This window comes from Ceratotherium simum, chromosome 6, assembly GCF_057802395.1.
Source record: "Ceratotherium simum simum isolate JZ-2026a chromosome 6, ASM5780239v1, whole genome shotgun sequence".
Lineage (NCBI taxonomy): Eukaryota > Metazoa > Chordata > Mammalia > Perissodactyla > Rhinocerotidae > Ceratotherium > Ceratotherium simum.
The window spans coordinates 64361168-64388718 of record NC_141905.1 but is presented as its reverse complement, the minus strand read 5'-3'; the positions used below and the strand labels follow the sequence as shown (position 1 = coordinate 64388718).

General features: G+C 53.8%; 1 protein-coding gene across 3 annotated transcripts; it reads left to right on the top strand.

Annotated features, from left to right (window-relative positions):
• The first annotated feature begins 823 nt into the window (after positions 1-823).
• On the top strand, positions 824-27551 carry ITPRIP (inositol 1,4,5-trisphosphate receptor interacting protein). 3 transcript variants are annotated; one of them, XM_087432558.1, is made up of 2 exons: positions 824-840; positions 22304-27551. In XM_087432558.1, exon 2 carries the CDS (start codon positions 22317-22319, stop codon positions 23973-23975), a length of 1659 nt encoding a protein of 552 aa, XP_087288684.1. In that variant the 5' UTR covers positions 824-840; positions 22304-22316; the 3' UTR covers positions 23976-27551. The 3 variants fall into 3 exon arrangements, with proteins under 3 accessions (XP_087288684.1, XP_014641200.1, XP_087288683.1); XM_014785714.2 differs by lacking the exon at positions 824-840 and adding an exon at positions 1270-1454; XM_087432557.1 differs by lacking the exon at positions 824-840 and adding an exon at positions 17537-18496.

Below are 27551 nucleotides of genomic sequence, written 5' to 3'. Positions count from 1 at the left end.
CCCCGAATTCTCACCCCAAGGATTATTCAAGGGTTATAGGCAGTGTAGCAGCGCTCAGTCCAGTGTCCCCAGCACCCAGGAGTCCCCACACACACACCCCTCCTGCTTTGGGGAGGGTGGGTGAGCATTCCACCCACCCAATTTACAAACATTTTGGAAATACACAGCTCTTTCAAGAATGTTTCCCCAGATCACCCCATTCCTCACCCCTCCCCACCAGCCCCCAAACTCTGCCATAACTGTCCTTGACGTAAGGAAAGAGCTGTGAGCAGCAGCAGAAGCTTGAAAACAAAAGTAACCTGGGCCGAGGGCCAGGGGATCTATTTTTAGAACTTCTCTCATTGCCTGTTTATCTTTCCGACTCGGCCTAATGTCTTCCAGACGAGTGTTAAAGCTATTTGGCTGGCTTGACGAGGAAAGGAAGAAGGTGATCTAAGACCAAACAGAAGTAGCAATGGAGATAACCATTTGGACATTGTGTTCTCATAATTTCCTCCAATGGACACACACTGGCGTTTGACTTCCCTAAAGCCACTTAAGGCAGGATTTATTCAAGCCCCTCCCAGCCCCTTCTCCTGGCTGTGGAATTTGTGCAGGTCACAAGGAGAAGATAACAGGTGATGGACTTCAGAGCCCATTAAGTACGACCAGGGTGCTGCTGCTGCTGTCGCTCCTGGCTTCAGTTCCCTCGGGTCTAAAACAGGGGTCTAACCTCACAACTGTAAACAGGCTCTGGACACTAAAGCGCCCTCTACAGGTAAAAGCATTTAGTCATCATTCTCCTTTGTGCCCGGTTACTCAGGGAGACAGCAACGGTGCGCCCATTTATCATAAAATTTGGTGAGTTGTTTTAATCCATTCAAGCCGCAAAAGAGAAAAGGGCCAGCATTGTGTCTCGATTTATATTTCCCTGCAGAGGATAAAACAGTGGCCCTGGAATTCCGCCGCTTGTAAAACGCGCCGTGGAAAACGCAGGGACTTAACCCCTTCCATTCCACCGGCCTAGACCGACTTTTAAGGGCGTCCTCCCTGACTCCCTGTCCCTTCGCCCCAGTTTACTCCAGTGGTCAGATCCCGTCTCGCCTGGCCACTCTCCAGTTCTGCTGTCTCCTCTAGAGTGTCTGGAGGGGTCAAGGGGCAGACTTCCGCGGCGGACCCTGGGTCCAGCTCCGGTAACCCGCACGGTCCTCCTTAAGGAGCTTCCGCGGCCGAGAGTAGAGGCGGGTGTTTTGTTCTTATAGGGAGGAAAAGTTTCTGTGACATCCAGGAAATGAGTAACTCCGGAGCCCTTTAGAGCCCCGCTGATGGAGGCCAGGAGGCGGGAGCCGGCCCGGGTATCGCCGCCCCTGTCCCTCTAATTGCCCACCGCCGCCGAACAGCCGCGTCCGGGCCCGGGGGACCCGCCTGGGCTCGGCGGTCCTTCCCGCGACGGGGAGCGGGGACGAAGGCTAAACGTAAGTCCCGGGCCAGCAGCTGCGAGGCTCTGCGTCCTCCCGGAGCACTGAGCACCTCGTGCGTTGGAGGGAAGAGGGGCGCGATGGAAGGAAGAAGGGGGGCTAGGCGGAGTTGCGCCCGAGATGGCCGCTGGGAGCGGGGGCGCAGGGGCTGCGCGGGGCGCGGGGAGCGCGGGCGCCAGCTCGGCCCCCAGGTTGGGGCTGACTTTGGAGCCCGGTTACAGCGCCGGTGCAAAGGCGGGGCGCATTGTCCTCTGGCTTTCACTCGTCCTTCCCGCGCTGCGCGGGGTCCTGCGCTCCAGCCCGGGCCGCGGAGCCCTGGGCGCTTCGGGGCAGCCCCGCGAGGCGGGCAGCTCTTCCTCGAGGCGCACCGAGCAAGCAGGACCACGTTTTTGTTCCTTCTGCCCAGGCGATCCGTTACTTTCGACCGTCTGAGCTGAGCGCTACGGCAGAAAGACAGGCCGGGTCGCCCTGCTCCTTGGCCAGCTTCCTTCCCGCCTCTTTGCCCTCCTGGAAGGAGGGAGTAGGAGTAAGCTTGTTTTTCTGTCGGTTTAAGGTAGTGAAGCTATGAGGTTGCCTAGGCCGGATAAACCCCCGCCGCTTCCTCTTTCGGGGCTATTAGTGGAGGAGACCTCACTCGGTGCAGAACTTTCTCTTGGGGCTGCAAATAGCCTCCGCCACCTGACCCCTAACCCCATCCCCGACCTCTTCCCAGTGTCTCCATCTTTCTGGCTGCTGGGCAATGGGACTCAGAAGCCCCAGGGCTGGGCTTCCCAGCCAGTTTGGCGCCTCTCTTTAAAAACCAAAATGCTGCCGCCTAGGAAAGGAAAATATTTTTTCGAGCCACTCCGAACCTCACTTTGCCTTTTGCCCTTCTGCGTGGTGGGAGGAGGGCCCCCTTCAAAACTAGAAGAGCACCAGATACAGGCAGATCCTGGAGCCTGGTCTTTGGGATCTAAGTCAGTTTCAGAGTCATATTCTATTCTTTTGTTCCTCTTTTGGGTTTGACCCAGGGCCCTTCCCTTTTACAAACCAGTTCTACCTCGGAGAGGCTGCCAGGTAAAGCTGATCTGTGCCTGGTGCAGTTACAGGCCCAGGTTAGCAATGAAAATGATGTGGCAGGCACCAGTTGAATTGCTGCCATTCACCTCTTCGTTAATAATGTAATAAATATTCTGTGCTTTTGAACTCTCCTTCCAGCCTGCTGCCTAAGCAGCTTTTGTTGTTTGCTAATTCCTAGTGTGCTGCTGCTGCAGGCCATTCTGCCCTCATATTTTCCACTTGTGGGTAACCATGAAGTGGTTATACTGACCCTCCACTCTCCCTGAGTGGATGGAAAGGATTTTGTTCAAGTGCCATCCTCTAGCTCTGTAATTTTCAAAGATGCAGCAATTTCAAGCTCCAGCTTTCAGGGGGCAAGGATCTGAACTTTTAACCCGATGCCATCATCCCAGAAGTTGTCACCTTACCGGGAACAGGCTCTGAGGGTGTATGGGTGAATTTTTATCCAGGGGCAAGGATGGAGAGAAACTTCTGGGAGAGGCTTCTGGCAAAATTGCCCACCTGAGAAAGTATTGTCTGGGAGGAGCTGGTGTTGGTTTTTTCCCTTCCTGGCCCCCCCGGGGGTCAATAAGGAGAAAGAAAGTGGGGGATTCTGTCTGATGAAGAGGGTACACATCTCAGTGGGAGGCAGAGATAAGCACCCCGTGCACGGAGCCCAGGAAGAGTAGGGTTGGGCCACTGGAGTGCACGACCCCAGTTCTCCATGCCAAATCTTGCAAGGGATACCACTACCAAGTGGGAATTTGTCCAGAGGAGAGGGGATGACGTGGCTTGGAGGGTATGGAAAGTGCTTCTTGTGAGGGAGAAGGGAATGAACCAGCAGCATTTCCTCCAGAGATGAGAAGCATAGGGGGACGTGGCTGTGGCCTTCAGGAATCTCCAGCATTGTCACTTGAAAAAAGGAGACTTGGTCGGTCTGGCCCCAGAGACTCACTGGTTAGGAGAAGCAGGGAGCTGGATCTGACTTACTCAGAAGGAAGAAGGAACTTGCCAATAACTTGAGCTCCTTGGGAGGTAATGCGCTGTCCCTCACTGTCAGCAGACACGGGTGGCCATCAACAGTTAGACCGGAGATGGTCCCTTCAGAGTCCAAGACTCTGTGGCTGTGTGTTTGGGCCCGAGTCCTCTCAGTAGGATTGAGCAGGTAGGGTGGCCTGCGGGGCTGCTGGGGAAGGCTTTAACGGAGCAGCGTCCTGAGAGAGGGGCAAGTGCTCCAGGTGGGCTGGGGAGCTGAGGAGCAGAGCTTTATTTATGGTTGAGACTAATCGAGTTTCACTGGGGAGGGGTCAGAGCCGTGAGAATGCTGAGGGCTGATAATAATAACCTCCAGGGCTGCTGCTAGCCAACTCTGTCCCTTGTGTGAGTTCAAATAAGGTGCTCCTTCTCACAAAGGGGATGGCACCTTGGTGCCATTTAGAAAAAGGAGCCTCATCTGGATGAATATAGCCAAGGCACATAGCTGGATCCTCACCACTGGCTGTTCTTGAGCAGTACACCGCCTATACAACCATACAGCACAGCCCTGATAACCAACAATTATTGAGGGCTTAACATTTGCCATGGATTTTTTTTTTTCCAAAACCACTTTGCCTGTATTAACTGATTTGATCTTCACAGTTGCCCTATGAGGTAGGTATTGTTATCCCCATTTTATAGATGAGGAAACTAAGGCACAGAGAAGTGAGTGCTGAGGAGCCTGGAAACTGAGTCTCAATCACTGAGCATTCACAGAGCCAGAAGCAGGTTAAGCTTAAAAAGCTAGTTTGGCCGGGGGCCTTCGTGGGAAAGAGGGGAGAGCAGCACCTATTTCTTTCTTTGTCAAAGAAATATCCGTCCTCAGCTCAGATGGCAGAAAGATGGAAAACTCATCTGGTAGCAGAAAGGCAGGAACAGAAAGAGGCAAGCCAGCCTTGCTGGCTGCTGGGACGGCCTGGCCCAAGCATTGAATGACTTTCCTTCTTAATCGCTGGGCGGCGTGAGGTGGCAAATCCAGTTTGGGGCCCGGCATTAGGGCGCTAAGTGCCACCTGGGCGTGGTGCGGAGGGAAAAGGCCACGGCTACACAGGGCCCCGAGGCAGGCAGAGAACAGCCCCAGGAGTGGAACAAGGTGGGGAGTGTCCGAACATCTGTCCTGACCGTTCCAACCCGCCAGTCCCCATCCCTGCCCAGGTCCTGTCCACCTGCAGACGCTCTTCCCAAGCTCGTTCAGGAAACCTTTCCCAAAACTCCGTTTCACAGCTCCGTATATATGATCACTTATTTTCCACACTATACATTTCAGCACTTAATTAGCTGGAATGGAGCGTTTTCTACGTACTGTCTATAGACTGTGTTTTAAACAAAATAGGCTTCTCAGCCAATGAGGAAGTCAAGATGTCTCCTGGGAAGGGCCGGCTGGTGCCCAGCAGATTTCCCATAAGGAAGATGTTTACCTGGATCATGTCACCTGTCCTGGGGTCTGGCTCTCAGCTGTGCCCACTCAGAAACCCTATCTCCACAATTTTCAGAGTGGTTTGGACTTGGGCTACTGAGTCACCTCAAGAGAGCTCCCAGAAGTGGGTATACAAGTAAGATTGCTAGTGTATTAATTTGCCAGGAGACTTTGTGGCCTTCACGTACTCTGGATGATATCTGTTCCCCACAGGGCCAGCCACATGGGAAACCAAAGATCAGAAGGTAGCTTGTGCTTGGCGAAGCTTGAGTCAGAGCAGGGTGGGGAGTGATGGCCCAACGGCATGGGGCTCTATTGACCTCTGTGGCCCTCTCCCTAACGGAGAGAGATACCTGCCAGCTGGACCGGTACTCTGGCCATCCTGGTTGTGTGCATCTCCTTGGCCAGTGCTTCAACAGCAGTGTTTACCTGGTAGAATTTGTGTCTTTCATCTTTCATAATTTTAATTTTATTTAATTATTTTGTTTAGTGCTTTATAAGCATTAGCTCCTAGCTACAAGAGTTGCATTTGCATAAGTTGAATAACTACTATCCAATTTCAGGGTTGGAGGGCCAGGCCATAGGGGTAAATGCTATATGCAAGTCAAGAAGATGGTCAGGTGGCCTGGATGGGACACAGGAAGCCAAGCACAGAGCAAAGAACCATGGTCCCTAATCAGCATGGATGGTCTGGGAAGTGGAAGGTCTGGGGCTGGCCACTGACTATAGCCCCTGTGTGGGCATGAGGGTGAGCAAGGCTATAGCAGTGCTCGCTTTGGCCGCCTCAACCACCTGGCCTGCCCAGAGGGCCTCTTTGGATTTAAAGGGCTCTCCCTGGTCTCTGTCAGGGCCCCTTCATGGCTCATCTTTAGTAAGCTGCAGGCTCCAGGTGCCCCAGAGCCAGGAGGTATGACCCACAGGGACTTTGGAGTAGGGCAGACTTGAGTTGAGTAGGGCAGACCACTGCTCAGTAGTTGGGTGTTCTCTGTATTTGGCAAGTGCCTTGACTTTTCCAAACCTCAGTTTCCTCATCAGTAAAATGGGGATAACCCCTCATAGGGCAAGCATAGAAAGCGCTAAACACATTGCCTGGCGCAGACTGGCAACCTGGCTAGTATGAGCTCTTGAAGGCGGTAGAGGTTGATCGAAGATCTATGTTCTCTGCCGAATTGGGCCGCCAGCTTCCCCATCAGTGCCACTGCTCCCTCCTCTGAGGTCTGGGCAAACGGCAAGGCCTCAGGGACCCAGACTGTCCTGGATGGTGAAAAGAGGCTCAATGGTGTCCTTGCGTGTGGTTTGTTCAAAGCTGAGGACAAAGCTGCTCATCCCACCCCTTCCAGCCAACTCTGGGAGAGGGAGAGTCAGGTTTGAGGCATGGCCTGTCCCAGGCTTTCAGAGGGGAGAGAAGGGTGGGTGAGGTTTTCTGGAAGAGGAAGAGGGCCATTTGAGAGTGCCCAAGAGGTTTATGGGATCCTCCTCAGCGGTTTGTTTGACCTGTGATGTTTTTCCCGTAAAAAGCACACCTGTGATGTTTTCCCGTAAAAAGCACGTCCCCCTCCATGCGAGTGGCCCATCCCATGACATCATCAGAATGGAAGCACCTTGCAAGTGACATCACTGTTGCCCAAGGCAACGCCTCCGCCCTAAGGTAGACAGGGAGGAACAAGAACCACTCCAACTGTAAGACACATGTTGGAGGGAGGGAGCTCGGAAGGCACACCATCCACAGGTGTGCTTCTCAGAGGATGGGCGGCGGGGGGGGCAGGGGGGGTGCTGTAAGCCAGCTGGTGGTGAGTCTTCCGGACTTGGGTTTGGCCTGAGCAGTGCTGACAGCTGCAGTCTTGTTTAGTTCTCTGAGCTTCGACTCAGAGCAAAGAGCGTGACTCCTTACAGCGCCTTCTGGCGGCCTCCATGGCTCTGGGCCTCCCTTTTACAACCTGAATCTGTGAAGGGGGTAGGGGAAGAGCAGGCTGGAGCAGTGATGGGGAGATCAGAAAAGTGGCTTTCCCTTCTTCTTCACCCCCATAGCAAACTGAGAAAGACAATGCCCACATACATCTTTACTGTGGGGGCTAAGAGAGAACCTCCATTCACTGTTTGAGCTAACGTTTATCACGCACCTATGATATGCAAGGCGCCATGCTAGGGATTCAGTGGCCTCGTGGAGCTTTGTGATCGAATGCGCACAGAGAGGAGGAATGTCCGGAATCCACTACCCCAAGAGTTCATACGAGCTGGAAACAGAAGCAAGGTCTCACGGTTTACCTCTCACCCATTCCCCGTGGGATTCTAGGTGGGTTAAATTAAACCCCTAGAATCCTTTCCTCCCTAGTAGTTCATGCAGGAATTCGGAGGTGTTTGAGATCTACCTGAGATTTGGGGAGTGGTGTTAGAGAGGACAACTATGGGTGTCAACTGTGTCCTGCCAAAAAGAAATTTGGGGACAGCACTGTTTCTAAGGCTGATCCCACTCAGCAATTCTGATGCTCTTAATTTGGCGACTTGTAGCTTCAGCCAGATCTTATAAGATGATGCCTCCTGTTCTACTTAAGATAGATGTTCCTAAGCAAGGGCTGTCAGATGCTAACACATGAATGTGTTAGATGAAAGATGCAGGAAAGGAAGAACTCCCTCCCTGAAGAAAGGTGAAAAGTTAGATGACGTGGTAGGTCTCTCTCTAAAGAGGTTTCAGAACACAAATCGCCTTGTCTTTCAACTTGAAGGTATCTGATTAAGGTTTTTGCTTTGTGCAACTGGCCATAACTTCACATGCTTCAACATAGCTTCCGTGACATCCGGCATATCAGTGGCTAAAGTAATTGCCCTAATTTTTGTATGAATGTAGTTTTTTCAGGTTTATAAATGAAAATTAGAGAATCATTAGCAGAGAACATTTTTTGCAAATTATGCTTCTATTTACAAATCTGATCTCCAAATCAATTGTCATGATCTTCTGTTCATAAAAGTAGAATAATCTTTAAAAAAAAATAATGGTTTCATTCATTGAGCACCTACTCTGAGCAAAGCCCCATCCTAGGGGCTTTGCATATAGTTATTTCTCTTCTTCACAGTAGCCCTTAGAGATAAGTATTATTTCAGTTTTTCAGGTGAAGAAACAGGCTCAGAGAGGCCAAGCAACTTGCCCAGAGTCACAAAGCTGAAAATGGCAGAGGCAAGATTCAAACCCAGATCTGTACCTCCCAGAATCTTAGGCTCTTTCTGCCACACCAGGACACCCTGGGCACCTAGCCCGGTGACTGTGAAGGTATCATACAGAGCCCCACAAAGTCTAAGTGTCAAAGGTGAGAAGACAAGCAGACCACCAATTCCGGGTCCATCCTGCTGTGACACGCTCTGTGATATTAGCAGACTGGGCTCCGTTTCCCCGTTTAATGGGGACAGTAACAGCCAGTACCAGATAATATTCAGAGCACCTTGAGATCCTCAGATGGAAGTTCCTAGAAAAAATACACAGCCCACAGTTTTCAGATGTCTCACTTCCAGATGAATAACAGTGGGACACGTGCTGCCTGGGAGGAAGGGCTCAGCCTTGAAGCCCTCCTGGGCTGCTTCTCCTTTCTCCCTCTAGGTCATTTCCTGGGCGGATGCAGGAGAGTCTCCTACCAGCCTGCGTCAAACCAAAGGGAGGGCGTTGTCATACTGCTTGCCTGCTCATTGATGCAAAACCATGTGCTCTTAACAAACAGTTCTCATGGGAGCCTGGTTCAATAGCCTTCTTAGCAACAGTCACGACCCGCCTGGAGTTCCTGAAAGAGTCCTTTGTTTGCGACTTTGTTCCAGAGTTGCTGAGGAGGCAGGAGAGCAACGTGCCTGGGCTGGAGGGGAAGAGAGCAGGGGTTTCCTGAACCTCACCCCATGTGCTGCCCCAGATACCCCAGTGCATCCATGCCGCTTCCTCCCTGAGGCCTCACCCCAGAATGCACCCCCCAGGGTCAGAAGAGCCCTCGCTCCCTTTCCTAATCTGCTTCAGAGGAGGCTTGCCCATCCTTTTGGCTGAAAAGCCATCTCAGATATCCCAGGTCCCACTCCCAGAATCTCTAGGTGGAAGGAGCCTAGTAAGTTCATTGAGTCTAACGCCCTGCTTCATGCCCAGATTTCACCTAAAGTGTCACCTGCCTTTCCCCAGACAGTACAGAGAAGGAGAGTCCATAGGTGCGTGTCTAATGTTTCACAGGTACCAGGTCACTGAGCAGGACAGCCTAATGGGAAGACTGAAGGCTTGAATGTCAGACTGTCCTGGGTTCGAATCCTGGCTCTGTGATGTTGAGTGAGTGGCCTCACCTCTCTGTGCCTCGATTTCCTTATCTGTAAAATGAGAAGAATGCCTCCTTCAGAGGTTTATTGTGAGGATGATACATGTAAAGCATTTTGCACAATGCTTAAATCTCAGTAAATGTGGCGCATTGGTTGCTATTTACTAAACTCTCCCATGGGACATCAGGGCATTGCAGCTTGTCTGGTTTTCTCTAGAAAGGGAGAATTGCTCATCACTCTCCCAAGGGTTGCTCCTCTGCTTCTTCTCTGACTTAATTTGCATCGAACCCTATAACCCTCCATTTTGCTTCCATGTCTGTAAGACTCTCAGGCAAGGAGGTAAGTGTCAAGGGGAGAGGCAGCAGGGGGTCAGATAACTTATGTCAGGGTTCATTCCTGGGTCATTTTCTTGGTAAACACTGGTAGTGAGTCAGCCTGCAGTTAGAGGAAGGCCGTCCAGGCCCACAGTGGCTGCGGTCTCTCCTCTGGAAGGATTTTCCCTCACATTTCCCAATGTGCTTACCATTGTTAGCACTTTGCTTTTCTGACTGCAGGGGGCCTCCCAGGAAAAAAAACTTAGAAGTTACTTCATCCAGGACTTGCCACTCCACTCGCTTGCATTTTAAATTCCTGCTCCTGGAAGTAAAGGCAGTGAGGTTCTTTTCCCAGTCATGACTGCATTCATTCGTTCATTCAGCAAGTATTCCTGGAGCACCTGCACCTTCCAGGCCAGGTATCTGGAGGCCAACACTGGTTTCTCCTTCCAGGTGCTCAGAAGGGGTGGAGAGCTGCTGCCTGATGGGAGAGAGGGAGCTGCAAGCTTCCCAGGTGCCGAGCTTCCTGCTCTCCCTCTGTGGCAGCTCCTGGGGGCTTTAGAGAAAACAGGGAGGTAGAAGAGACACCTTAGCCACGTCCCAGGCTTCTGGAGTTGCTGGAGGGATGTTGGTCACCCCCCTCTTCCCAGAAGAGTCCCTAAGATGCACCCAGCAGGATCTAACAAGCCAAAAAGGAGACCTGGCCTTATCACCAATCCCAACGCCAATAACAATGTTGTTTCCAGAGCACGACCATGTGACCACCACGCCATGAAGTAGGTACTACTGTCACAGCATGTGGGAGAGCCAGGATTCAAACCTAGGCCTTCTAATTCCAGAGTTTGGCCCCTTCAATTCTGTATGCTAAGCCTCTACAAAGTGTTAGGCTCTTCTGAGCTGAAAAGCTTCGAGCTGTTTCTCTCTGGGTGACTTTGGGACTGGAATATGTCCCACTGAACTTGGCAGTGTTGGTGGTTGCTTGCTGCCCACCCCAGCCTGACCCACATGTACCTGTCATTGGTTCAGGGACACCTGCTGTGTGCCAGGCACAGCCTTGGGCAGAAGCCAGGGCAGAGTGTGGGCATCACTGGTCATCACTCCATCCCTGTGGCTGGAAAACCATGTGGTTGTAGGTCATTGTTGTTGTTTTGTGTAATTCACAGGGCATGTGACTCTGTGCAGTCAGAGATGATTCTGGGGGTAATTTTGCTAACTGTTCCTGCCCTTACGATCTAGGCCCCCTGCCTTCCCTGGAGGAGGAGAACTGGTTTGCTCCGAGGGAGGCGGCCCTGGTGTGGGAGGGCAGGCAGATGCCTGCTCCGTTGTGCAGCCCAGGTGCCTGCAGCAGAGAGCACCAGCGAAGAGGCTGACCACAAGCTCTTAAGTTTTTTACAATACGGTTGGTCTCCCTCTTGCTTTGGTGTCTCTTGCTGTTGCCCTTTATTAAGATGAAAGGGGTTTTTAGATCTTTGAAGGCACGGAGCGTGAGTGTGAGTGTGTGAGTGTGTGTGTGTGTGGGAGCGTGAGTGTGAGTGTGTGAGTGTGTGTGTGTGTGTGTGTGTGTGCGCGCGCATGAGGCCCAGAGCGCTTCCCTTCCTCCCGCCTCTCTCCCCCTCTCCCCAGCCCAGCTGGGGCCCAGGCTTTGTGGCAGGTACGCCCAAGCCGCAGGGGACGGGGTGGGAGAACAGCCTGGGATTTCACTGTGTGGGGGCCAGAATCCCTCTAAGTCAGGACGTGAGTAAGAGGCGGTGGGGTAGGGAGGGAGGAGGTGGGGGTACTGGCCTTTCTATGGCCGTAGAAAAGCCCTGGGGGCCCATACCCTGCAGCCCGAGAGGCCAGGTTGTCTCTCTGAGCTCGTTTCTCTTTGTTCCCATCCAGGAATCACAAGGTGGCTGCTGGGCAGGGCAGTCTGTTTAATTCCATCCAGCCCCAGCTCATCTGTGAGAGGGGGGAGTGGCCTTTGTTATCCTTTGTATTTACTCTCTGGTTCCTGCTCCACCCCCTCAAGTCCCCTAGCCATCAAGCGTTTGTGTTTGCTGCTGTCTGGAGCCGGCTCCCCACCCCTGCAGCCTGCCCTCCCACCCCATGGGGAAAGTGTGGCTTGTCCTGAGCGTTTGCCGCTCTGCTTGGAGGCAGGGGGTGTAGAGCACAGAGAGTAGGGGGAGAGACAGGGGACACGTTTGGGAGGCCCCAGCACGCCTGCCCTGAGGTGGGTGTTAATGTTCCCTCCACGCAGGCGCTCTTGTGGGTGAGATGGGGCCCACAGGCAGAGGGGAAATTCCGAGAAATGCTAGCCCGAGCCAAGCCAACGTCTGAGAGTGTATGAGGGCTGCTTCACTGTGGGAAACGGTTAGCGCGGTGTTTCTATGGTTAACACGTACCCTGTGATTTCAGGTCTAGAACTCTGAGATGGGAACGCGGAGGTCAAGGGAGGCCCTGTGGTGCACCCTCACTGTAGAAAACGCATCCCTTCTCAGAATGGAGGGCGTTGATGGAGGCCTTCTTTTGAAAGCGGGTGTCTCCAGCGTGCAGGGTGTGAGCATGCAGTTGGGTCCCCAGGGTCGCACATGTCCTTAGTGCAGTGGGCAGGCGGCCCTGCGTTTGGTCTCTGCCGGGTGCCTTGGGGAATGTCAAGACAAACAAGCCTGCCCTGGCCCTGGAGGAGCTCACAGCAAGGAAGGCAGTGGGGGAAGACCAGAACTCAGGCAGCTCACTCTGATGAAAGAACAGAGTAGGGTACACCTGGGAGATGGTGGGGTCTGGAGCCGAGGGCCTAGTGTGGCATCCAGCTCCTCTGCTCTCTTCCTACTGTGTGGCTTTGAGTGATTGCTCAGCCTCTCAGCGCATTGGGCTGCTGCACAGGCCGGATGGCTAACTAAGGAGAGGGGACGAGCCATTAAGAAGAGAGGATCGAGACTTTATTGGTCCCTGCTCTGCGCACATCTGTGCAGACACCATCTACACAAGGCACCAGAAGCTTGCCTGCACTCAGAAAGGCTTAATAAATATGCCATCTCCCTCCCGTTGTTCTTCTATCCCTTTCCAGAAAGAAGGATTTGTCTCAGGAGTTGCGGGCAGGGAAAGGATCAGGAAGGCTCTTGGCAGCAGTTTCTGAGACGGGCTTGCTGTGAGGACCGTTGGGTAGGCTGGCAGAGACATGAGGCATGGACAATGCGGGAAATGGTGGGGAAGTATAGGAGGTGTTCAGGGGACAGTCGATAATCTGAAGTGGCTGGGCAGGTGGAAAGGGAACCGAGGGGTCCCCCAAGACTGATTGGGGCCAGGCCCTGAACATCAGGCTTAAAGCTCAGACCTGTGTTGCATGGAAACAGGAACGCACTGAAGTGGAGAAGGGAGACCTCCGGGGCCAGGGAGGCTGCCTGGGATGGCTGGGAAGTAGGGAGTGCTCAGTGGAGCTGATTCCAAAGGTCCACACCAAGCTGGGATGAAGGGCCCATCAGTGTGGAATCCCAGGCTTTGGTGCAGAGCAAAGGCTGCGGCAGAGATGGCTGGGGAGACTGGAGGTGCCCAGCAGAAATGGGCAGGTCAGTGGGGAGCTGGGTGGGGAGAAGAGGGTGCTGAGCGCTGAGACTGCGTTAGTCTCCCAGGGCTGCCGTAACAAAATACCACAAACTGGGCAGCTTAAAACAACAGAAATATATTTTCTCACAGCTCTGGTGGCCAGAGTGCAAAACCAAGATACCTGTAGGTTCACCCTCCCTCCAAATGCTCCGCGGGAGAATCCTTCGTTGCCTCTTCCAGCTTCCGTGGCTCCAGGCCTTCCTGTGCCTCTCCTCTTTGTTTTCTCCTTTTCTGTCTCTTTATAAGGACACTCATCGTTGGATTTAGGGTAATCAAGGGTGATCTCATCTCAAGATCCTTAATTTAATTGCATCTGTAGAGATCTTTCTTCCAAATAAAGTCCCATTCGCAGGGTCCGGCTATTAGCACTTGGACTTATCTTTTTGAGGGCTGCCATTCAACCCGCTGCAGTGACTGCTGGATTCCAGGTGCCCTGGGGAGAATGGATGAGAGAAAAGGGGATGTGAGTCCAGACTCAGGGGAGCCCCTTTCTTGTCTCTGTGATTTGCAGGCCTCCTTGTCATCCCTTGTCCTCTGAGACACCAGGCCTCAGTCTGTCTGTCTGTCCCAAGACGCTGTGATTTTCCATGATGCCCTTTGGGTCAGGGCCTTTGCTGTGGGGAAGTCAGGCAGGATGGCTGGACGGAAGGAAATTGTGTCCTTCCTGGGAGATTGATGGCTTCTCTGCCTTCTCCATCCTTGCTCGTCAAGGGGCGTGCATGAGCTGCTGATGAAGTGGCAGGAACAGGAAGGATGTGGGCCCTCCCACCCGCATCGGCGGAGTCCTTCCTGAGCCTGGGCTGGCCGCCTGCATGACCCCAGTCCAGAGGATGGGGTTGGCATCCTGGTGACTTTTTGGAAACCCCTCCTTCTTCCGAGAGTGGTCCTTGAGGAAACTTAGTGCTTTGGTGCTTGTGACTGGGCACCCTCCGTGTGTGGCCACTGTGGCCATGTGCAGCAACAGCAGAGCTCACCTTACTGGAGAGGCGGATCCTTTATAGTATATACTTTCCCACGGGCTCATCAGTAGGTCCATCTCGACTGGCCATGGGGGAAGGGTCCTCTCCTCTCTGCTCTCTCCCTCGTTCTGTCCTTCTCCCTGATCCTCACCAGGGCCCAGTCTGGACCTCTTGGTCCTCCTGAGCCCAGGTCCCTGCTCGGTAGGTCTGGGGTCTCCGCTGGGTTAGGGAGGGGCAGTGGGGGTCCAGTTCTCCGGTCCTGAGGACCACAGACCTTAGTCTGTAATACTGAGTGCTCCTTTGTGCATACCCATGAGGCTACAGGGTCTCTTTCTCTTTTCTTCTATTCCCTGGAGAGGCTGTGGGGAAGGCATTTGTGTGAGCCCCTAGCACAGGCCTGGCATGTAGTCAGCCCTCATAAATGCTGCTTATGGTTATTCATTCTGAGAGTGGTTGCTGGGGCCAACTAAGAGACACTGGAATCGAGTCAGGACTGGGTTTGGGGAGAGAGGTCGAGCCAGGGGGGTATTTCAGGGCGTCCTGGATGCAGAGGGACTAGCAGATGGTGGTATTTCTTGGGGGGAAGAGTGAAGAGAGTCCCGAGGTCAAGGGTAGCCTTGAGGAATGCTTGAAGGGCGGTGGGGGGCTGCAGTGGGCAGAGAGAGGAGTCATGTGTGGGGACCTGCAGACCAGGGCCCACAGGCTCGGGGTGGCCCACTGACATATTTTATTTGACTCATATGGTCTTTAAAGAATTTTTGAAATAGCAGTTGACATTGTAAAATTGAGGGATTTTGATAAAATCCAGATTTCTGGCTTCTCTTGGGAAAAAAATATCATGCCATTCATTCTTGGTGAAGAATGTGTGAGGTGACAGCTCTCTCCTTTAGACGGAGCATGTGTGGCCCGTTGACTCCGTCCCCACCGCTCAGCTCCAGCACCTGTGCCCTGGCTCATTGACTGTGGGGGCTTGCCCCTCCCCCCCATACCCACATTTGGTTTTTCAACCCCCGTCCTCAGGAAGGGGGCCTGAAAGGAGACAAAGGAAGGAGCGTGAGGGTGGCCGTGAGGGTGGCAGGTCGGAGGAAGGTGAGCCTGGCTGGAGGCCAAGACAAAGGTCCTGCCCAGTGGGAGGGGTGGAAGGTGACTGGGGAGGGGGGCCTGCAAAGATGCTGAGAAGAGAAGGCCTGGGGGCCCAGAACCACACCCTTTCTACCCACTTTCTCAATTATTTTTTGTTGGTCATTTTCCTTCCTCTTTCCTCACTTCCCTTCTTTGCCTGCCCCTCGCTCTTCTGCCTAGGCCTGAGGTCCGCCAGGACCCAGCCCCCACCCCCAGTGCTACTCAGCCCACCTTCCCCCTAAAATATCTCTTCCCTCATCCATCCATGTATTTGGGGTGCAGGTGAAGAGAGACCTCAGACATAGATGTCCCATGGTAGTTCTATGACCTTCTCCTTGCTGGGACATGGGCCAGGTCTACAAGGTCTTTCTCCCTCCCTCAGGGGACCCCTGTCCTGGAAGGTGGGAGCCAATCATGTTGAGTAGCAATGCTCAGAGCTGCCCTTACGGAACCATCTGTGCTGAGTCTGTCTGTCCCCTGGCCCCAAGTTAGGTGAAGAGGAAGGAGTTTGTGGAGACATGTCACTCCCACAGCCAGCCGCCTCCCTCCAAACGTGTGTTAAGTCAACTCCCACTGACATGTTGGGTGCCTACAGCGTGCCCATCCCCATGCCTGGTGCCCTGGAGGAGACACTCAGCTTCTGGGTCTTGCTGGAATTGTAGGTAGGAAGGCAGGGACTGGTGGGTGAACTGACACAAGCAAAGGGCAGGAAGGTGGTCTGACCTGTAGGAGTTCAGAGAAGGGCGAAGTAGGCCTGCACCAAGGGGCAGTCTCCCTGGAGGAGGGCCCCTGAGCTGGCCCTGAATGAAGGTGCCATTGGGCTGGGCAGGGAATCTGGTCTGACTCCAGCATGGGGCATGGGTTCTGCTAGAGAAAAGTGTGGAATCGGGGATGAGACGCATAGGCCCGAACACAGGAAGAGAGCCTCCCCAGGGCTTCAGACAGACCGCTCGTGGGGCCCAAACTCCAACACCAAGACTCAAGGTCAAACTCATGCTCTGCATTCAACCTATCCTTTCTCACAGCCTGTTTCTCCGGGGCCTGGGAAGCTTGGAGGACAGCTGACCTGGATGATTTCGCTGGTCGCCACTGGCGATGGTACCAGGGAGGTGCCACTGGGCAGGGGGAGGTGGCACGGCTCACTTATCCCCTTATCCCCTGGGGGAGGGGATGGAAGGAGAGCAGAGGGAGGGGACAGACTCAGTCACACACTGCAGACAGGGGATCTTAGAGGCCACCCAGTGAACCTCCCTGACCATCAGTCTCTTCACAAGATAGGGATGTTGCAACTACCTAACTCATGTTCTGAAAGTTAAATGACAAAACACATGCAGAGGACTTAGCTTTAGAAATGTCGGCTATTAGTGAAAACATCATTGTCTTTCACTGCTCCTCTCCTGTCTGCATGGGAATCCATGTGAAGGCCCAGAGGGTGATGTCAGACTCCCTGGACCGCCTCTACCTCCACTGCACCCTCCCAGTCAAGCATGTCTCCTCTCTAAGCCTCAAGTTCCTCGTCTGTAAAATGGGGCTTAGATGAGTACAGCTCTAAATTCTGACTTTCTTAAATTTGTGGCTTTATTTCCCCCAAACAACTGTGCACCTCGTTAGCTGGGACAGTAAAACTCTAGCCCAAGGCCAGGTGCACAGTAGGGGTTCAGCCCAAACTTATCAACAGTTTGGTCTCCCATGGGTCCTTCTTTCTCGGAGGGCCCAGAACCTAAGCTGTGGGAAAGGGACCCAGGTAACTGGGCTACAAGTGCCCTCACCTGCCATCAACTCACCTCCTTTATTCCATTTCGTGAGGAAACACACCAGCTGCTGCTTTTGGCTCTGAAGGTGACGCCAGGGCCCAGCTGCTTTTGCTGTTGTAATTAGCTGAGCTAATTAGCATCTGGCAGGCTGGGCATGGGGCTAACCCTTGGCGAGCTCCAGGATCTGGGCTGTCACAACCCTGCAGGAGCCCCACCCTCCTCCTGCTTGGCTTGGGAAGAGGTGGTTCTCAGACAAGAGTGAGCATTAGAAACACCTGGAGGACTTATTAAAACCCAGGTGCTGAGCCCCACCCCTAGAATTTCTGATCAGCAGGTCTGGGATTGCACCTGAAAATTTGCATTTCTAACAAGTTCCCAGGTAATGCTGGTGCTGCTGAGCTAGGGACCACATTTTGAGAACCACTGTCCCAGGGGGATTGCTGGGCTGCTAAGAAAACGGTCCTGGATGCCCCTGCCGCTGAGGCCACAGTCAGCCAGCCCTGGGTGGGGCTGGGGGGGTGATGGGGCAGAAGGGGTGTTGATGAACACGTTGTGGGGCTGGACACTCCCATGTTCCCAGTTTGTTTTAGGAATTCAGTCTGGAAGGAGGGGGAAAGGTGGATGTGGAGCCACGGGGTTACACACCCATATCTCCCCAACAGGTGGGCACAGGGATGATCTGCAGACAAGGAGGGTCGCCTGAAGAACAGGAGTGAAACTCTCCCTCTGCCTTTTCGTAACCTATTGGTCATACTCAGTGTACTTAGTGGCTGTCTGCCTCCCCGCATGGATTATAGTGTTTTTGCTGTAGAGGATCATGCTGCGCTCATCTTTGTGGGCCCTGCAGCACCCAGCATGTTCCTTGCGCACAATAGGTGCTCTGTAAAGGTAGCACAGTGGAAAGAACTTGGGCTTTGCAGGTGGAGGCAGACAGAACAGGCTGAATCTCAGCCCGGCTGTGACTTTTCCAGTTGTGTGGCTAGAAAATTACTTGTCTCTTGGGCTTCAGTGAACCCACCTGTGAAACAGGGAAAATACCACTTAGAAGGTTACGGGGGTCACTGTGTCCAGGGCCCAGCATGTCCTAGTGAGGCCTTGATAAATGGAAGCGTATTGCTCTTCAACAACTCTTAGTGGCATTCACTGAATTATGCTGTGATGGAGGTCCTGTAGGGCTCTGGGGGCCACAGGAGTGAGGGACCCCAGGGAAGAGAGAGGCCTCTTGGATTTCTCCCCCAGGGTCTGGCCAGGCTCAGAGTATGGGTCCAAGTGAACCACGAGTCCTGGCCAAGCATCTGCAGCCCTCTGCCCCAGTCCCTGCAGCCCCGTGACCCTGGACCTTTGCCAGGCTAAGTTTAGCCATGACCTGCAGGGGCCGCCACGCTCTGTGGGCGGGGGCAGGGGCAGAGAGGAACTCAGCAGGCTTCCTGCCGCTTCCTGGCAAGCAGACATACAAACGCCCTGGGAGTGACCCAGGTTTATTTTCAAGCTGAACCCACCAACGGAGTGTCTCAGACCACACGTGTGGGGCAGCCCCGTAGAGGTGAGAGCTTTGGGCCAAGGCGGAGGTGGACATCCTTGAGATTGGGAGGAAGGGGCCCTTTGGGGAGGAGTGTGTGTGTGTGTGTGTGTGTGTGTGTGCGCGCGTGCACATGTGTGTGCATGGTTTTGTGAGAGGCTCCTAGCTACCTGTCCTGTCCCCATGGTCTCCAAAAATCAGAACACCCAGATTCCCTCCTCTCATTCTTCTGACCCCAAGGCCCCCAGAGCAGTGTTCCCTGTGACCTGGTTTGGGGAGGGGAAGTAGCAGAGGCTTTGAACTTGGCCCCATCTAGTGGGCACTGAGCAGCCACCGCTCGTTCCCCACTGCTTAGGGTGCGCAGGCAGAGCCAGCCTGTGCAGAGGTTAAACGAGGAGCAGAATGACAGCCAGGATCCCATCCGATGACTGGGAGGGAGGAGATGGTTTAAGCAGGGAGTGAGTCAGAGGGAACTCCACCTCCGGAGAATCCAAGGTTCCAAAGTCTTCTCCCCTTTGCTGGGGGGCAGGGTGGAGGGAGTCACGTGCCAAGGGACACAATACTGGGGGAGCATTTTGTGCTTTCAAAGCACTTTTGAGCGTGCATTCCTCCCCGCCCCTGGGACTTGGGCAGGGCTAGTGTGCTCAGCAGGTGAGAAAACAGGCTGATGGAGGGTGGGGGGGATGGAGCTGGTATTCTATGGTGCTTACTCTCTGCAGGCACTGTGCTGAACACCTGGGATGGTTTATCTCGCTTAACCCACCCTCCCTATGAAGGAGGGCCTACTATTAGCTCCGTCTCCAGGTAAAGCAGTGAAGCCCTAGAGAAGCCGTGTGACTTACCCAAGACCTCTCAGAAGGAGTGGAGTCAAGGTTCAAATCCAGGCCGGGCTCCTTCCACATTGTCGCTTCATTCCCTCATGGTCCCCTAGAGTCTTGTTTGTAACCCTACTATTGTCAGTGTTACTGTGGGCTGCCTGCATCCTGCCAGAGTTCCTTGTAGGGGCATCCGCGCAGCCCTCTCCATCGTGAACCCCTGCAGGCAGGTTCATCTGTGTGTTCCCATCCCATCACAGTTACCCTTTTATAAGAAAACTTGCTCAGGGGCAAGCATTCTGCCAAGTGCTTTATATGCATTCTCTCGTTCAAGCTTTACAATAGCAAGTGTTACTATTCCCATTTTATAGATGAAGAGACTGAGGTTCTGAGAAGTTGAGTCACATATCTAGTAGGTGCATGTGCTGGGTTCTAACCCCATCTGTCTCCTCCAGAGTCCATCCTCTTAACCCTTTGCACACAGAGTCGATTGCTCCAGTTGGTTTGGAGTTGTGAACCTTCCTGCCCTGGTACAAGGAGGCCTTTACAGCCCTTCATCCTCCAGCAGGCACGAAGATGTACACAGGTAGCCCTGTGGAAGCTGTCGGGTCCAGAGGAGGAGGACTGCCCAGTCATAGGACTTGGCGATGGCCCCACTCCCCAGCTGGTGGCATCCTACCTTATGTTGGCATGGAAACTGACCTCTGGTGTTGGGAGTTGCCAAGGTGGCTGCCTATAGTACAGGGGCCCTGAAGAGCCTCAAAACCCCTAAATTATCTCCTAACTGGCTGCTGCCTGATGTTCCCACGCCTTCATCTTAAAACTCTGATCCACGTTAATCAGCCAGCCTCGCGTCGTGGTTCTGCTAGCACCACCCTGGCAAAACTTTCCACTACTGATTCTCTAATGCAGAAACCAGGGCTGACCTGTTTCTGCAATTATCTAGCAAGCTGCTCCTTGTCTCGGGGCAGAAGAGCTGGCTACCTGCCCCCGTGCTTTTTCATCACCACACACCCCTTCCAGTCTGACTTCCTCCACTTTCTGCGTCCTCCATTTCCTCCTCAACTGGAAACCTAAGTGCTTCAAAGCTCACCTCTGAGGCCTAAATGTGTCTGCACACTGAATTCTGCTGCCCTTGGACCTCCCTCCCCCTCAGCCCTTATGGTTCCTGCTGACGTGTCCAGCTGTGTACAGGGTGGAGTCACATCTGAGCAGCAGGCATTGCCCAAGTGTGGCAACTCGGGTCATCTACATCCTGCCTCTTGCCGGGTAGAACCTGCAGAGGTATCTTTACCTGGTGACAAATACCTGCTCCTTGGCACCATTAGGGTAAGAACCACAACAGATGGTTTTCAGCGTGCAAATTCAAGGTCACAGAATGGGGCTTAGGCAAAACGCAGAAGCTCCTATCAGTGTATGCTGGCGTGCACCTGGGGGGGGGGGGAGGAGCCCTCTGTGTCTTTTGTTGTCCAACAATGACCTCATTTGGCCGTTTGCTCTCCTGGCTGAGGTTCCAGGCAGGAAGTGGGCGGGGCAAGTGTGGAAAGGGCCCATGGTTAATTCCCAAGTTTCCTGCCAGGGAGAGGAGAGGGTATAAGGGAAGGCTTACGCGGTAAGACAGTGCTTCCCAGACTTTCATGTGGATGGTATTAAAATGCAGCTTCTGGTTCAGTAGGTCTGGGTGGGGCCAAGACTCTGCATTTCTAACAAACTCCCAGGAGATAGTGCAGCTGCACAGTTCCAATAGCAAGGATTGTAGGGTGTTAGCCCTTCCCTGAAAGTCACTTGAAGCCTAAAAATCCATTTATCCTGGAGGAATGAAGTGTCTCCTTTCATAATTAAGAAGCTGGATTTAAAGTTCAGACGCCTGGTGAGAGGAAAACCAATGACTCCGTCACTCTGGGTGTCTCCAGGATTGCCCTGGGGAAAGACCCAAGAGAAGGCCAGGAGATCAGGGTCTGCATCTGGGGTGGGATCTTCTAGACCAGGAGAGGTTTACAGTAAGGCAAGATAAGGGCTCAAAACTGCTTTGAAAACAGTTGCTGTTCAATGAATATGTGCTCTGCACCACTCCCTGTGCTGTGTGTGCTTCCTTCAAGATGATGGCCCTGCAGGTACTAGATTTTCTTCTTGTTCAGTAAGGAAACTGGGGCTCAGAGAGGTGAGTTAACATGTCCAAGGTCACACAACTAGTAGTGGCAAGCCTGGCTCTGGAACCCAGTCCTCTTGTTCTTAACCATTAGGCTTTCCTGCATTGACCGGGAGGCATTCACTTGAGGGAGAAGGGCGTGTCTTATTCAGGACTATTTTGGTTTCAGGTGATAGAAAAACAACTCAAATTGACTTAAACAAAAAGTAGAATTTATTGATGTATGTGATGAAAAAGTCCAGAAGTAATGGCTTCAAGCATAGCTGGATCCAGGGGATCTGCTTTCCTCTACGTTGGCGTCTTTCTCAGGCCAGCCCCACTTTGAGGTAGCTAGAGAGCCACCAGCAAGTGTAATTCTCTTCCTGGCAACTCTAGGCCACAGGGTGAGTCGTTCTCTCCATTGGTGCCAACAAATCCTACCTCTGTCTCCCATTGGCCCAAATGGGGTCATATCTTCATCCCTGAACCAATCACTATGTATGTGTTTGGCGGGGGTGGGTAGAATAGTCTTGGGCCTGGGTTATATGCTCACCCCTGGAGCTGGGGGTAGGTTTATCCCCACCAAAGCCATAAGGGCTGGGAGTAGAAAAGGGTTGGTTCCCAGGGAAAGTGGGGGGCTGCTACCAGAAAGAGGACTGTCTGGGCAGACAGAAACAGAGGTCCACCAACAGTGGGTTGTTCAGCCAGGATTGCAGGGACCTGGGGTTCTTGCTCCCAAGGCTGGACTGAAGCACGTGAGGAGACTGGGGGTTGAGTGGGAGAAGAATTATAAGATGTCGACCAGCTCAGTAGGGCAGAGGTTGGTGGGAGGGTCCTGGGAAGAAGCTTGGTGTGACCTTCTCTCTCACTCTCTCTCTCTGTTCGCAGGAAAGCTCCAGCCATGGCGCTGGGGCTCTTCCGGGTGTGCCTGGTGGTGGTGACCGCCATCATCAACCACCCGCTGCTGTTCCCGCGGGAGAACGCCACGGTCCCCGAGAACGAGGAGGAGATCATCCGGAAGATGCAGGCACACCAGGAGAAGCTGCAGCTGGAGCAGCTACGCCTGGAGGAGGAGGTGGCACGGCTGGCGGCCGAGAAGGAGGCCCTGGAGCCCGTGGCGGAGGAAGGCCAGCAGCAGAACGAGAGCCGCGTGGCCTGGGACCTGTGGAGCACCATCTGCATGATCCTCTTCCTGGTGATCGAGGTGTGGCGGCAGGACCACCAGGATGGGCCCTCGCCCGAGTGCCTGGGTGGGGACGAGGATGAGCTGCCTGGCCTGGAGGGCGCCCCCCTCCGGGGCCTCACCCTGCCCAACAAGGCCACACTCAACCACTTCTATGAGCGCTGCATCCGGGGGGCCACAGCCGATGCGGCCCGCACCCGGGAGTTCGTGGAAGGCTTCGTGGATGACTTGCTGGAAGCCCTGAGGAGCCTCTGCAACCGGGACACGGACATGGAGGTGGAGGACTTCATCGGCGTGGACAGCATGTACGAGAACTGGCAGGTGGACAAGCCGCTGCTGTGCAACCTCTTCGTGCCCTTCATGCCCCCAGAGCCCTTCCACTTCCACCCAGAGCTCTGGTGCTCCAGCAGCTCGGTGCCTTTGGATCGCCAGGGCTACGGCCAGATCAAGGTGGTCCGGGCCGACGAGGATACCCGGGGCTGTATCTGCGGCAAGACCAAGCTCGGGGAAGACATGCTGTGTCTCCTCCATGGCAAGAACAACTTGGTGCGGCCCGGCAGCAAGGTGAAAGACCCACTGTGTGCCAGAGATTCCCCATACCTGGATACGATGCAGGTCATGAAGTGGTTCCAGACGGCCCTCACCAGAGCCTGGCGCCGCATCGCCCACAAGTACGAGTTCGACCTGGCCTTTGGCCAGCTGGACACCCCGGGGTCCCTCAAGATCAAGTTCCGCTCAGGGAAGTTCATGCCCTTCAACCTGATCCCCGTGATCCAGTGTGATGACTCAGACTTGTACTTCATCTCCTACCTTCCCAGGGAGCCCTCGGTGGGGACCCCGGAGTCCAGCACTGACTGGCTCCTGTCCTTTGCTGTCTACGAGCGACACTTCCTCAGGGTGACATCGAAGGCCCTGCCTGAGGGTGCCTGCCACCTCAGCTGCTTGCAGATCGCCTCCTTCCTGCTCTCCAAGCAGAGCCGGCTGACCGGCCCCAGCGGGCTTGGCAACTACCACCTGAAGACTGTCCTGCTGCACCTCCTGCTCTCCCGGCGGGCCACCGACTGGAAGGCCGGGCAGCTGGACGTGCGTCTGCGTGAGCTGCTCTGCTTCCTGGAGAAGAGCCTGCTCGAGAAGAAGCTCCATCACTTCTTCATCGGCAACCGCAAGGTGCCCGAGGCCATGGGACTCCCTGAGGCCGTGCGCAGGGCCGAGCCTCTCAACCTCTTCCGGCCCTTCGTCCTGCAGCGAAGTCTCTACCGGAAGACGGTGGACTCCTTCTATGAGATGCTCAAGAATGCTCCGGCGCTCATTAATGAGTACTCCGTACATATCCCCTCAGACCATGCCAGCCTGCCCCAAAAAGCTGTTGTCTTGTAGAGCATCCGGGACCTTGAGGGCCAGGACGCAGGGCATCCTGCATGTCCACACCCCTTGGGGCATCTGCAAGCCCTGTCCTGGGAAAGTGGCGGGCTTCGCTGGGAGCCGTGGCTCAGCCTATAGCCCTGAGGAAACAATTCCAAGCCAGAAGCTGATTTGCTTTCACTGCCATTGGGCCTATCGGTGAAGCGATTGTCTGGGTTTGGGGACTGATCCTTTGCAGCTTACTTTTGGATCACCAGGAATGGCCAAGATGATGACAGAACACTCCATGGACACTGAGTTAGGGACAATGCAAACATTGATTTGGGTGTAATTATTGTTACATCCCCTGTCCAGTCTTTACTTGAATATCAACAGAGGATCTACAGGAATGCCAGCAGAAGCCCGTGTCAAGACTCTGCACCCCGATTTCCAGTAACCTTTGGCCCTGGGCCTCTGCAACCAAAGCACTAACAGGGACAGATGTGGGAATTTGCAACCTTCCATCCGTGGCCTGCACAGTAGGATCCCACTGTGGCTGCACTGTGGCAGTTTTTTATTCTACTCGGAGAAAAGACGTACTAGAGATTCAAGGCGCCCAGTGGCTAATGTCTCTGTTGCACAGAAGTGGGTACTTGGTGGCAGAGAGAAGTTTCCAGCTACACATCTCTCTCAGGGTGTACCCCGTTCTCCCTGCTCCTTCCCCCAGCATGCTGTGTCCTGAGCCCCCTGGGTGCCACGTAGCATGTTGGGTGCAAGTTCAGCAGCCCCTCACCCCTCTTTATTCTCTCCACAGCTGGTCTCTCTGACCGTCCGTAGGGAGAGGGAGGGCAGACGCTGCAGGTGGAGGCTGACAGAGAGGCACAGGGCGACTGGGGCGAAGGACTGAGCCTGGTACTGGGGGGCTGGGGTCCAGCTTGCAGTCTGGCCTCTGATGCTCAGTTCAGAGAAGGTTGCAGAGCCGAGAGGGGAGGGGTGCCATAGCCCTGAGTTTTCCTCGGGGTCCAGTCCTACAGCAGGGTGTGCCTGGAAGCCAGAGCTGCTGTGAAAACCCAGCCCCATCTGCAGGCCCCAAGACCCCTGCAGCCGTCCACTCCAGTGGGGCTCCCTCACCGCACAGAACCCTCCTGTCTGGATAGGGCTTGCTGGCCGCACAGATGACCAAGACCTGCAGAGCCCGACAGGCTCAGCTGACTGGGAACAAACAGGGACAGCACTGCGGGCACAGCCTTCAGGCCTCCGAGAGCCACCTTGGCACTGCTGGGGCTGAGGTCACTGGGCAGGCACCAGAGCCTGTGGTCAGAGCTGGCCTCCATCTCCAGGCCTGGTTCAGGAGGGTTGGGAAGCCGTTCCACCTCCACTCGTGGCTCCAGGGGCCCTTTGGGAGTTCCCCCCTTGGCACTGCCTCACTAAGCCTTGCAGAGGACCAAGGAGGAAGCAAGAATGAGTGCACCTTCACCAGCACCTGGTTCTCCCTCCAGACGTTAAGCTGGCCGTGCCTCCCAGATGGCATACCCAATTCCACAGAGTGTCAGGCTCACCAAGAACTGAAGAAAGGGTCCTGTCCCTACCCCAGGAGCGCTCTCACCCAGCCTTGGCATGCTCAAGAAGATGGACGGTTCGCCTGGCAGAGTTAATTCACAGTGGGAGGCTCGGCTGTGATTGGGGCCTTGAAGCCTGTGGGAAGCTTCCATGTGAGCTGGAGTTAGACTGAGCAGCACTTGGGTCTGCCCTTCCCCAGGCCCACAGCGGCCGCCGGGCGCTCCAGGAACCATCCTGTCAACGTGGTCTCCAGCAATAGCCCAATTCTGTTGGGATTCATTTCCAGAGTCGGGGTGAACTTCCTTATTTATTATCGCCGTGCCTTTCCTTTCCCCTCTTCCTCCTTAGCTTGTTGTGCTTGGAAGAGACCCCAGCAACCAAGAACCAGCCTCCAGAAGCCAGGCCTGAATCACTCTTGGCTTCCCCTTTGCTTCTGGGAGCACGTTCACTGAAAAAATACCTTCTGGCCTTGTGTTTATACAGAGACGACAGAACTCAGCGGGGAAATGGGGATCCTTTCATGCACCAAAGCTGCTTCTGAAGCAGAAAGCAGTGGGGCTCTTGGTGTGTCATGCTGCCTTATTTATATTAAAGGAAGAATTAAATTCTTGCAAAGAGTAGAAACTGGTCACAGTGTTTGTTTTTAACTTCAGGAAATCTATGAGGTTCCAGACAGAGCTGGGGAAGGGGGTGGATTTCCTGTTGATGAGCGGAAGCTTTCACTCCCTTTTTATTCTTATGCTTTCAGGAAACTTTACAGAATAACAGAATAGAACATTTATAGCCCATCTTTGAGGCAGGCTGCAGAGTTCCAGAAAGGGCCTTTGAAAGCCGGCTGTAGGGTGGATTCTAGCACAAGACCTTATTTCACAGAGCTGATGTGTGCAAAGAAATATGCGAGGTGGAAGAAACAGGAAGCTTTTGGTTTTTAAGGAAAGAAATTGTCTTTTAAGTGGAAGAATTCTAGTTCTTTAGGAAACCTAGGCCTTTCCACTAAGGAGAATCCAGCCCACTTTCTCCATGGAATCTCTTTTCCTTCCCAAGGATGCTTGACTTAACCCAGCATCTGCTCATTTGCTGTGCAGAACGCTCCAGGACTACAGTTTGCTGTGCCTCTTGATACCACTGATACCTGGGAGGATTAAGGGAAGGCCTCAAGTAGGGCGCTGCCTGATAGCATTTCTGAAAGATGGGTAGGACTGATCAGGAAAGGCATTCCAGCCAGAACCAGGAAGTGAGGGTAGGAAAACATTATAGATGTAGGCAACATTTAAGTAGTACCTACTGTGTGCCAGGCACCCCTCTACGTGCATTTACCTATATTAACTCATCTAATTCCTATGTCAACCCTATGATGTGGGTGCTCTTATCCTCCCCACTTTCCAGATGAGGAAACTGAGGCACAGAAGGGTTAAGTGACTTGTCAAAGGTCACACAGTGGTATGTAGCAAAGCCAGGATTCAAACCCAGGCAGTGCTGGTATATGTGCTGATAGATACTGAGAAATAGCAAATGAGTTTGAAAATGGCAGTGGGGCTGACCAGGGAAAAGCCTCGAATGCTAAGCTAAGGTGAATGTGGATGACGTCATACAATAAGCAGTGGTGAGCCATTGGCGATTTTTGAGCGAGACAGTAACTTGATCCGCCCACTGTGAAGTCCTGAACCGTGTGACCAGAGCTCTGTTAGGTGCTGCGGGGCTTTACGGCGGCTTCCAGAGCGCGGTTGGTGGCAGCTGAGGCAGTGGTCAGTGAAGGCCCCGGATGTCCTAACGTAAGTCACTCCAAAGGCTGTGATTCAGAACGTTCTCATGCTCCGTCCGGTCTCCACCTCATGGGACAGAGCTGGAAGGTTGTTTGGTTTGGTTAGCTGACCTCTAGCAGAGAGAGCCAAGAACCACACAGCGAAGGAAGTGTGTCCCTGCAGCTTGCCTCATCCCGGCCCCCCTTCACCCTCTCCTGTCTTCCCCCCCCACCCCCTGAGGGGCATCTTTTAGAGTTAATGTTTCTCATTGCCATCCAAAATTAGCTTGTTTTTCTAACTAGTTTTTTTT

What these genes read in the sequence shown, in the direction of transcription:
- ITPRIP (XM_087432558.1), top strand. Translation starts at nt 22,317, where the DNA reads ATGGCGCTGGGGCTCTTCCGGGTGTGCCTGGTGGTGGTGACCGCCATC.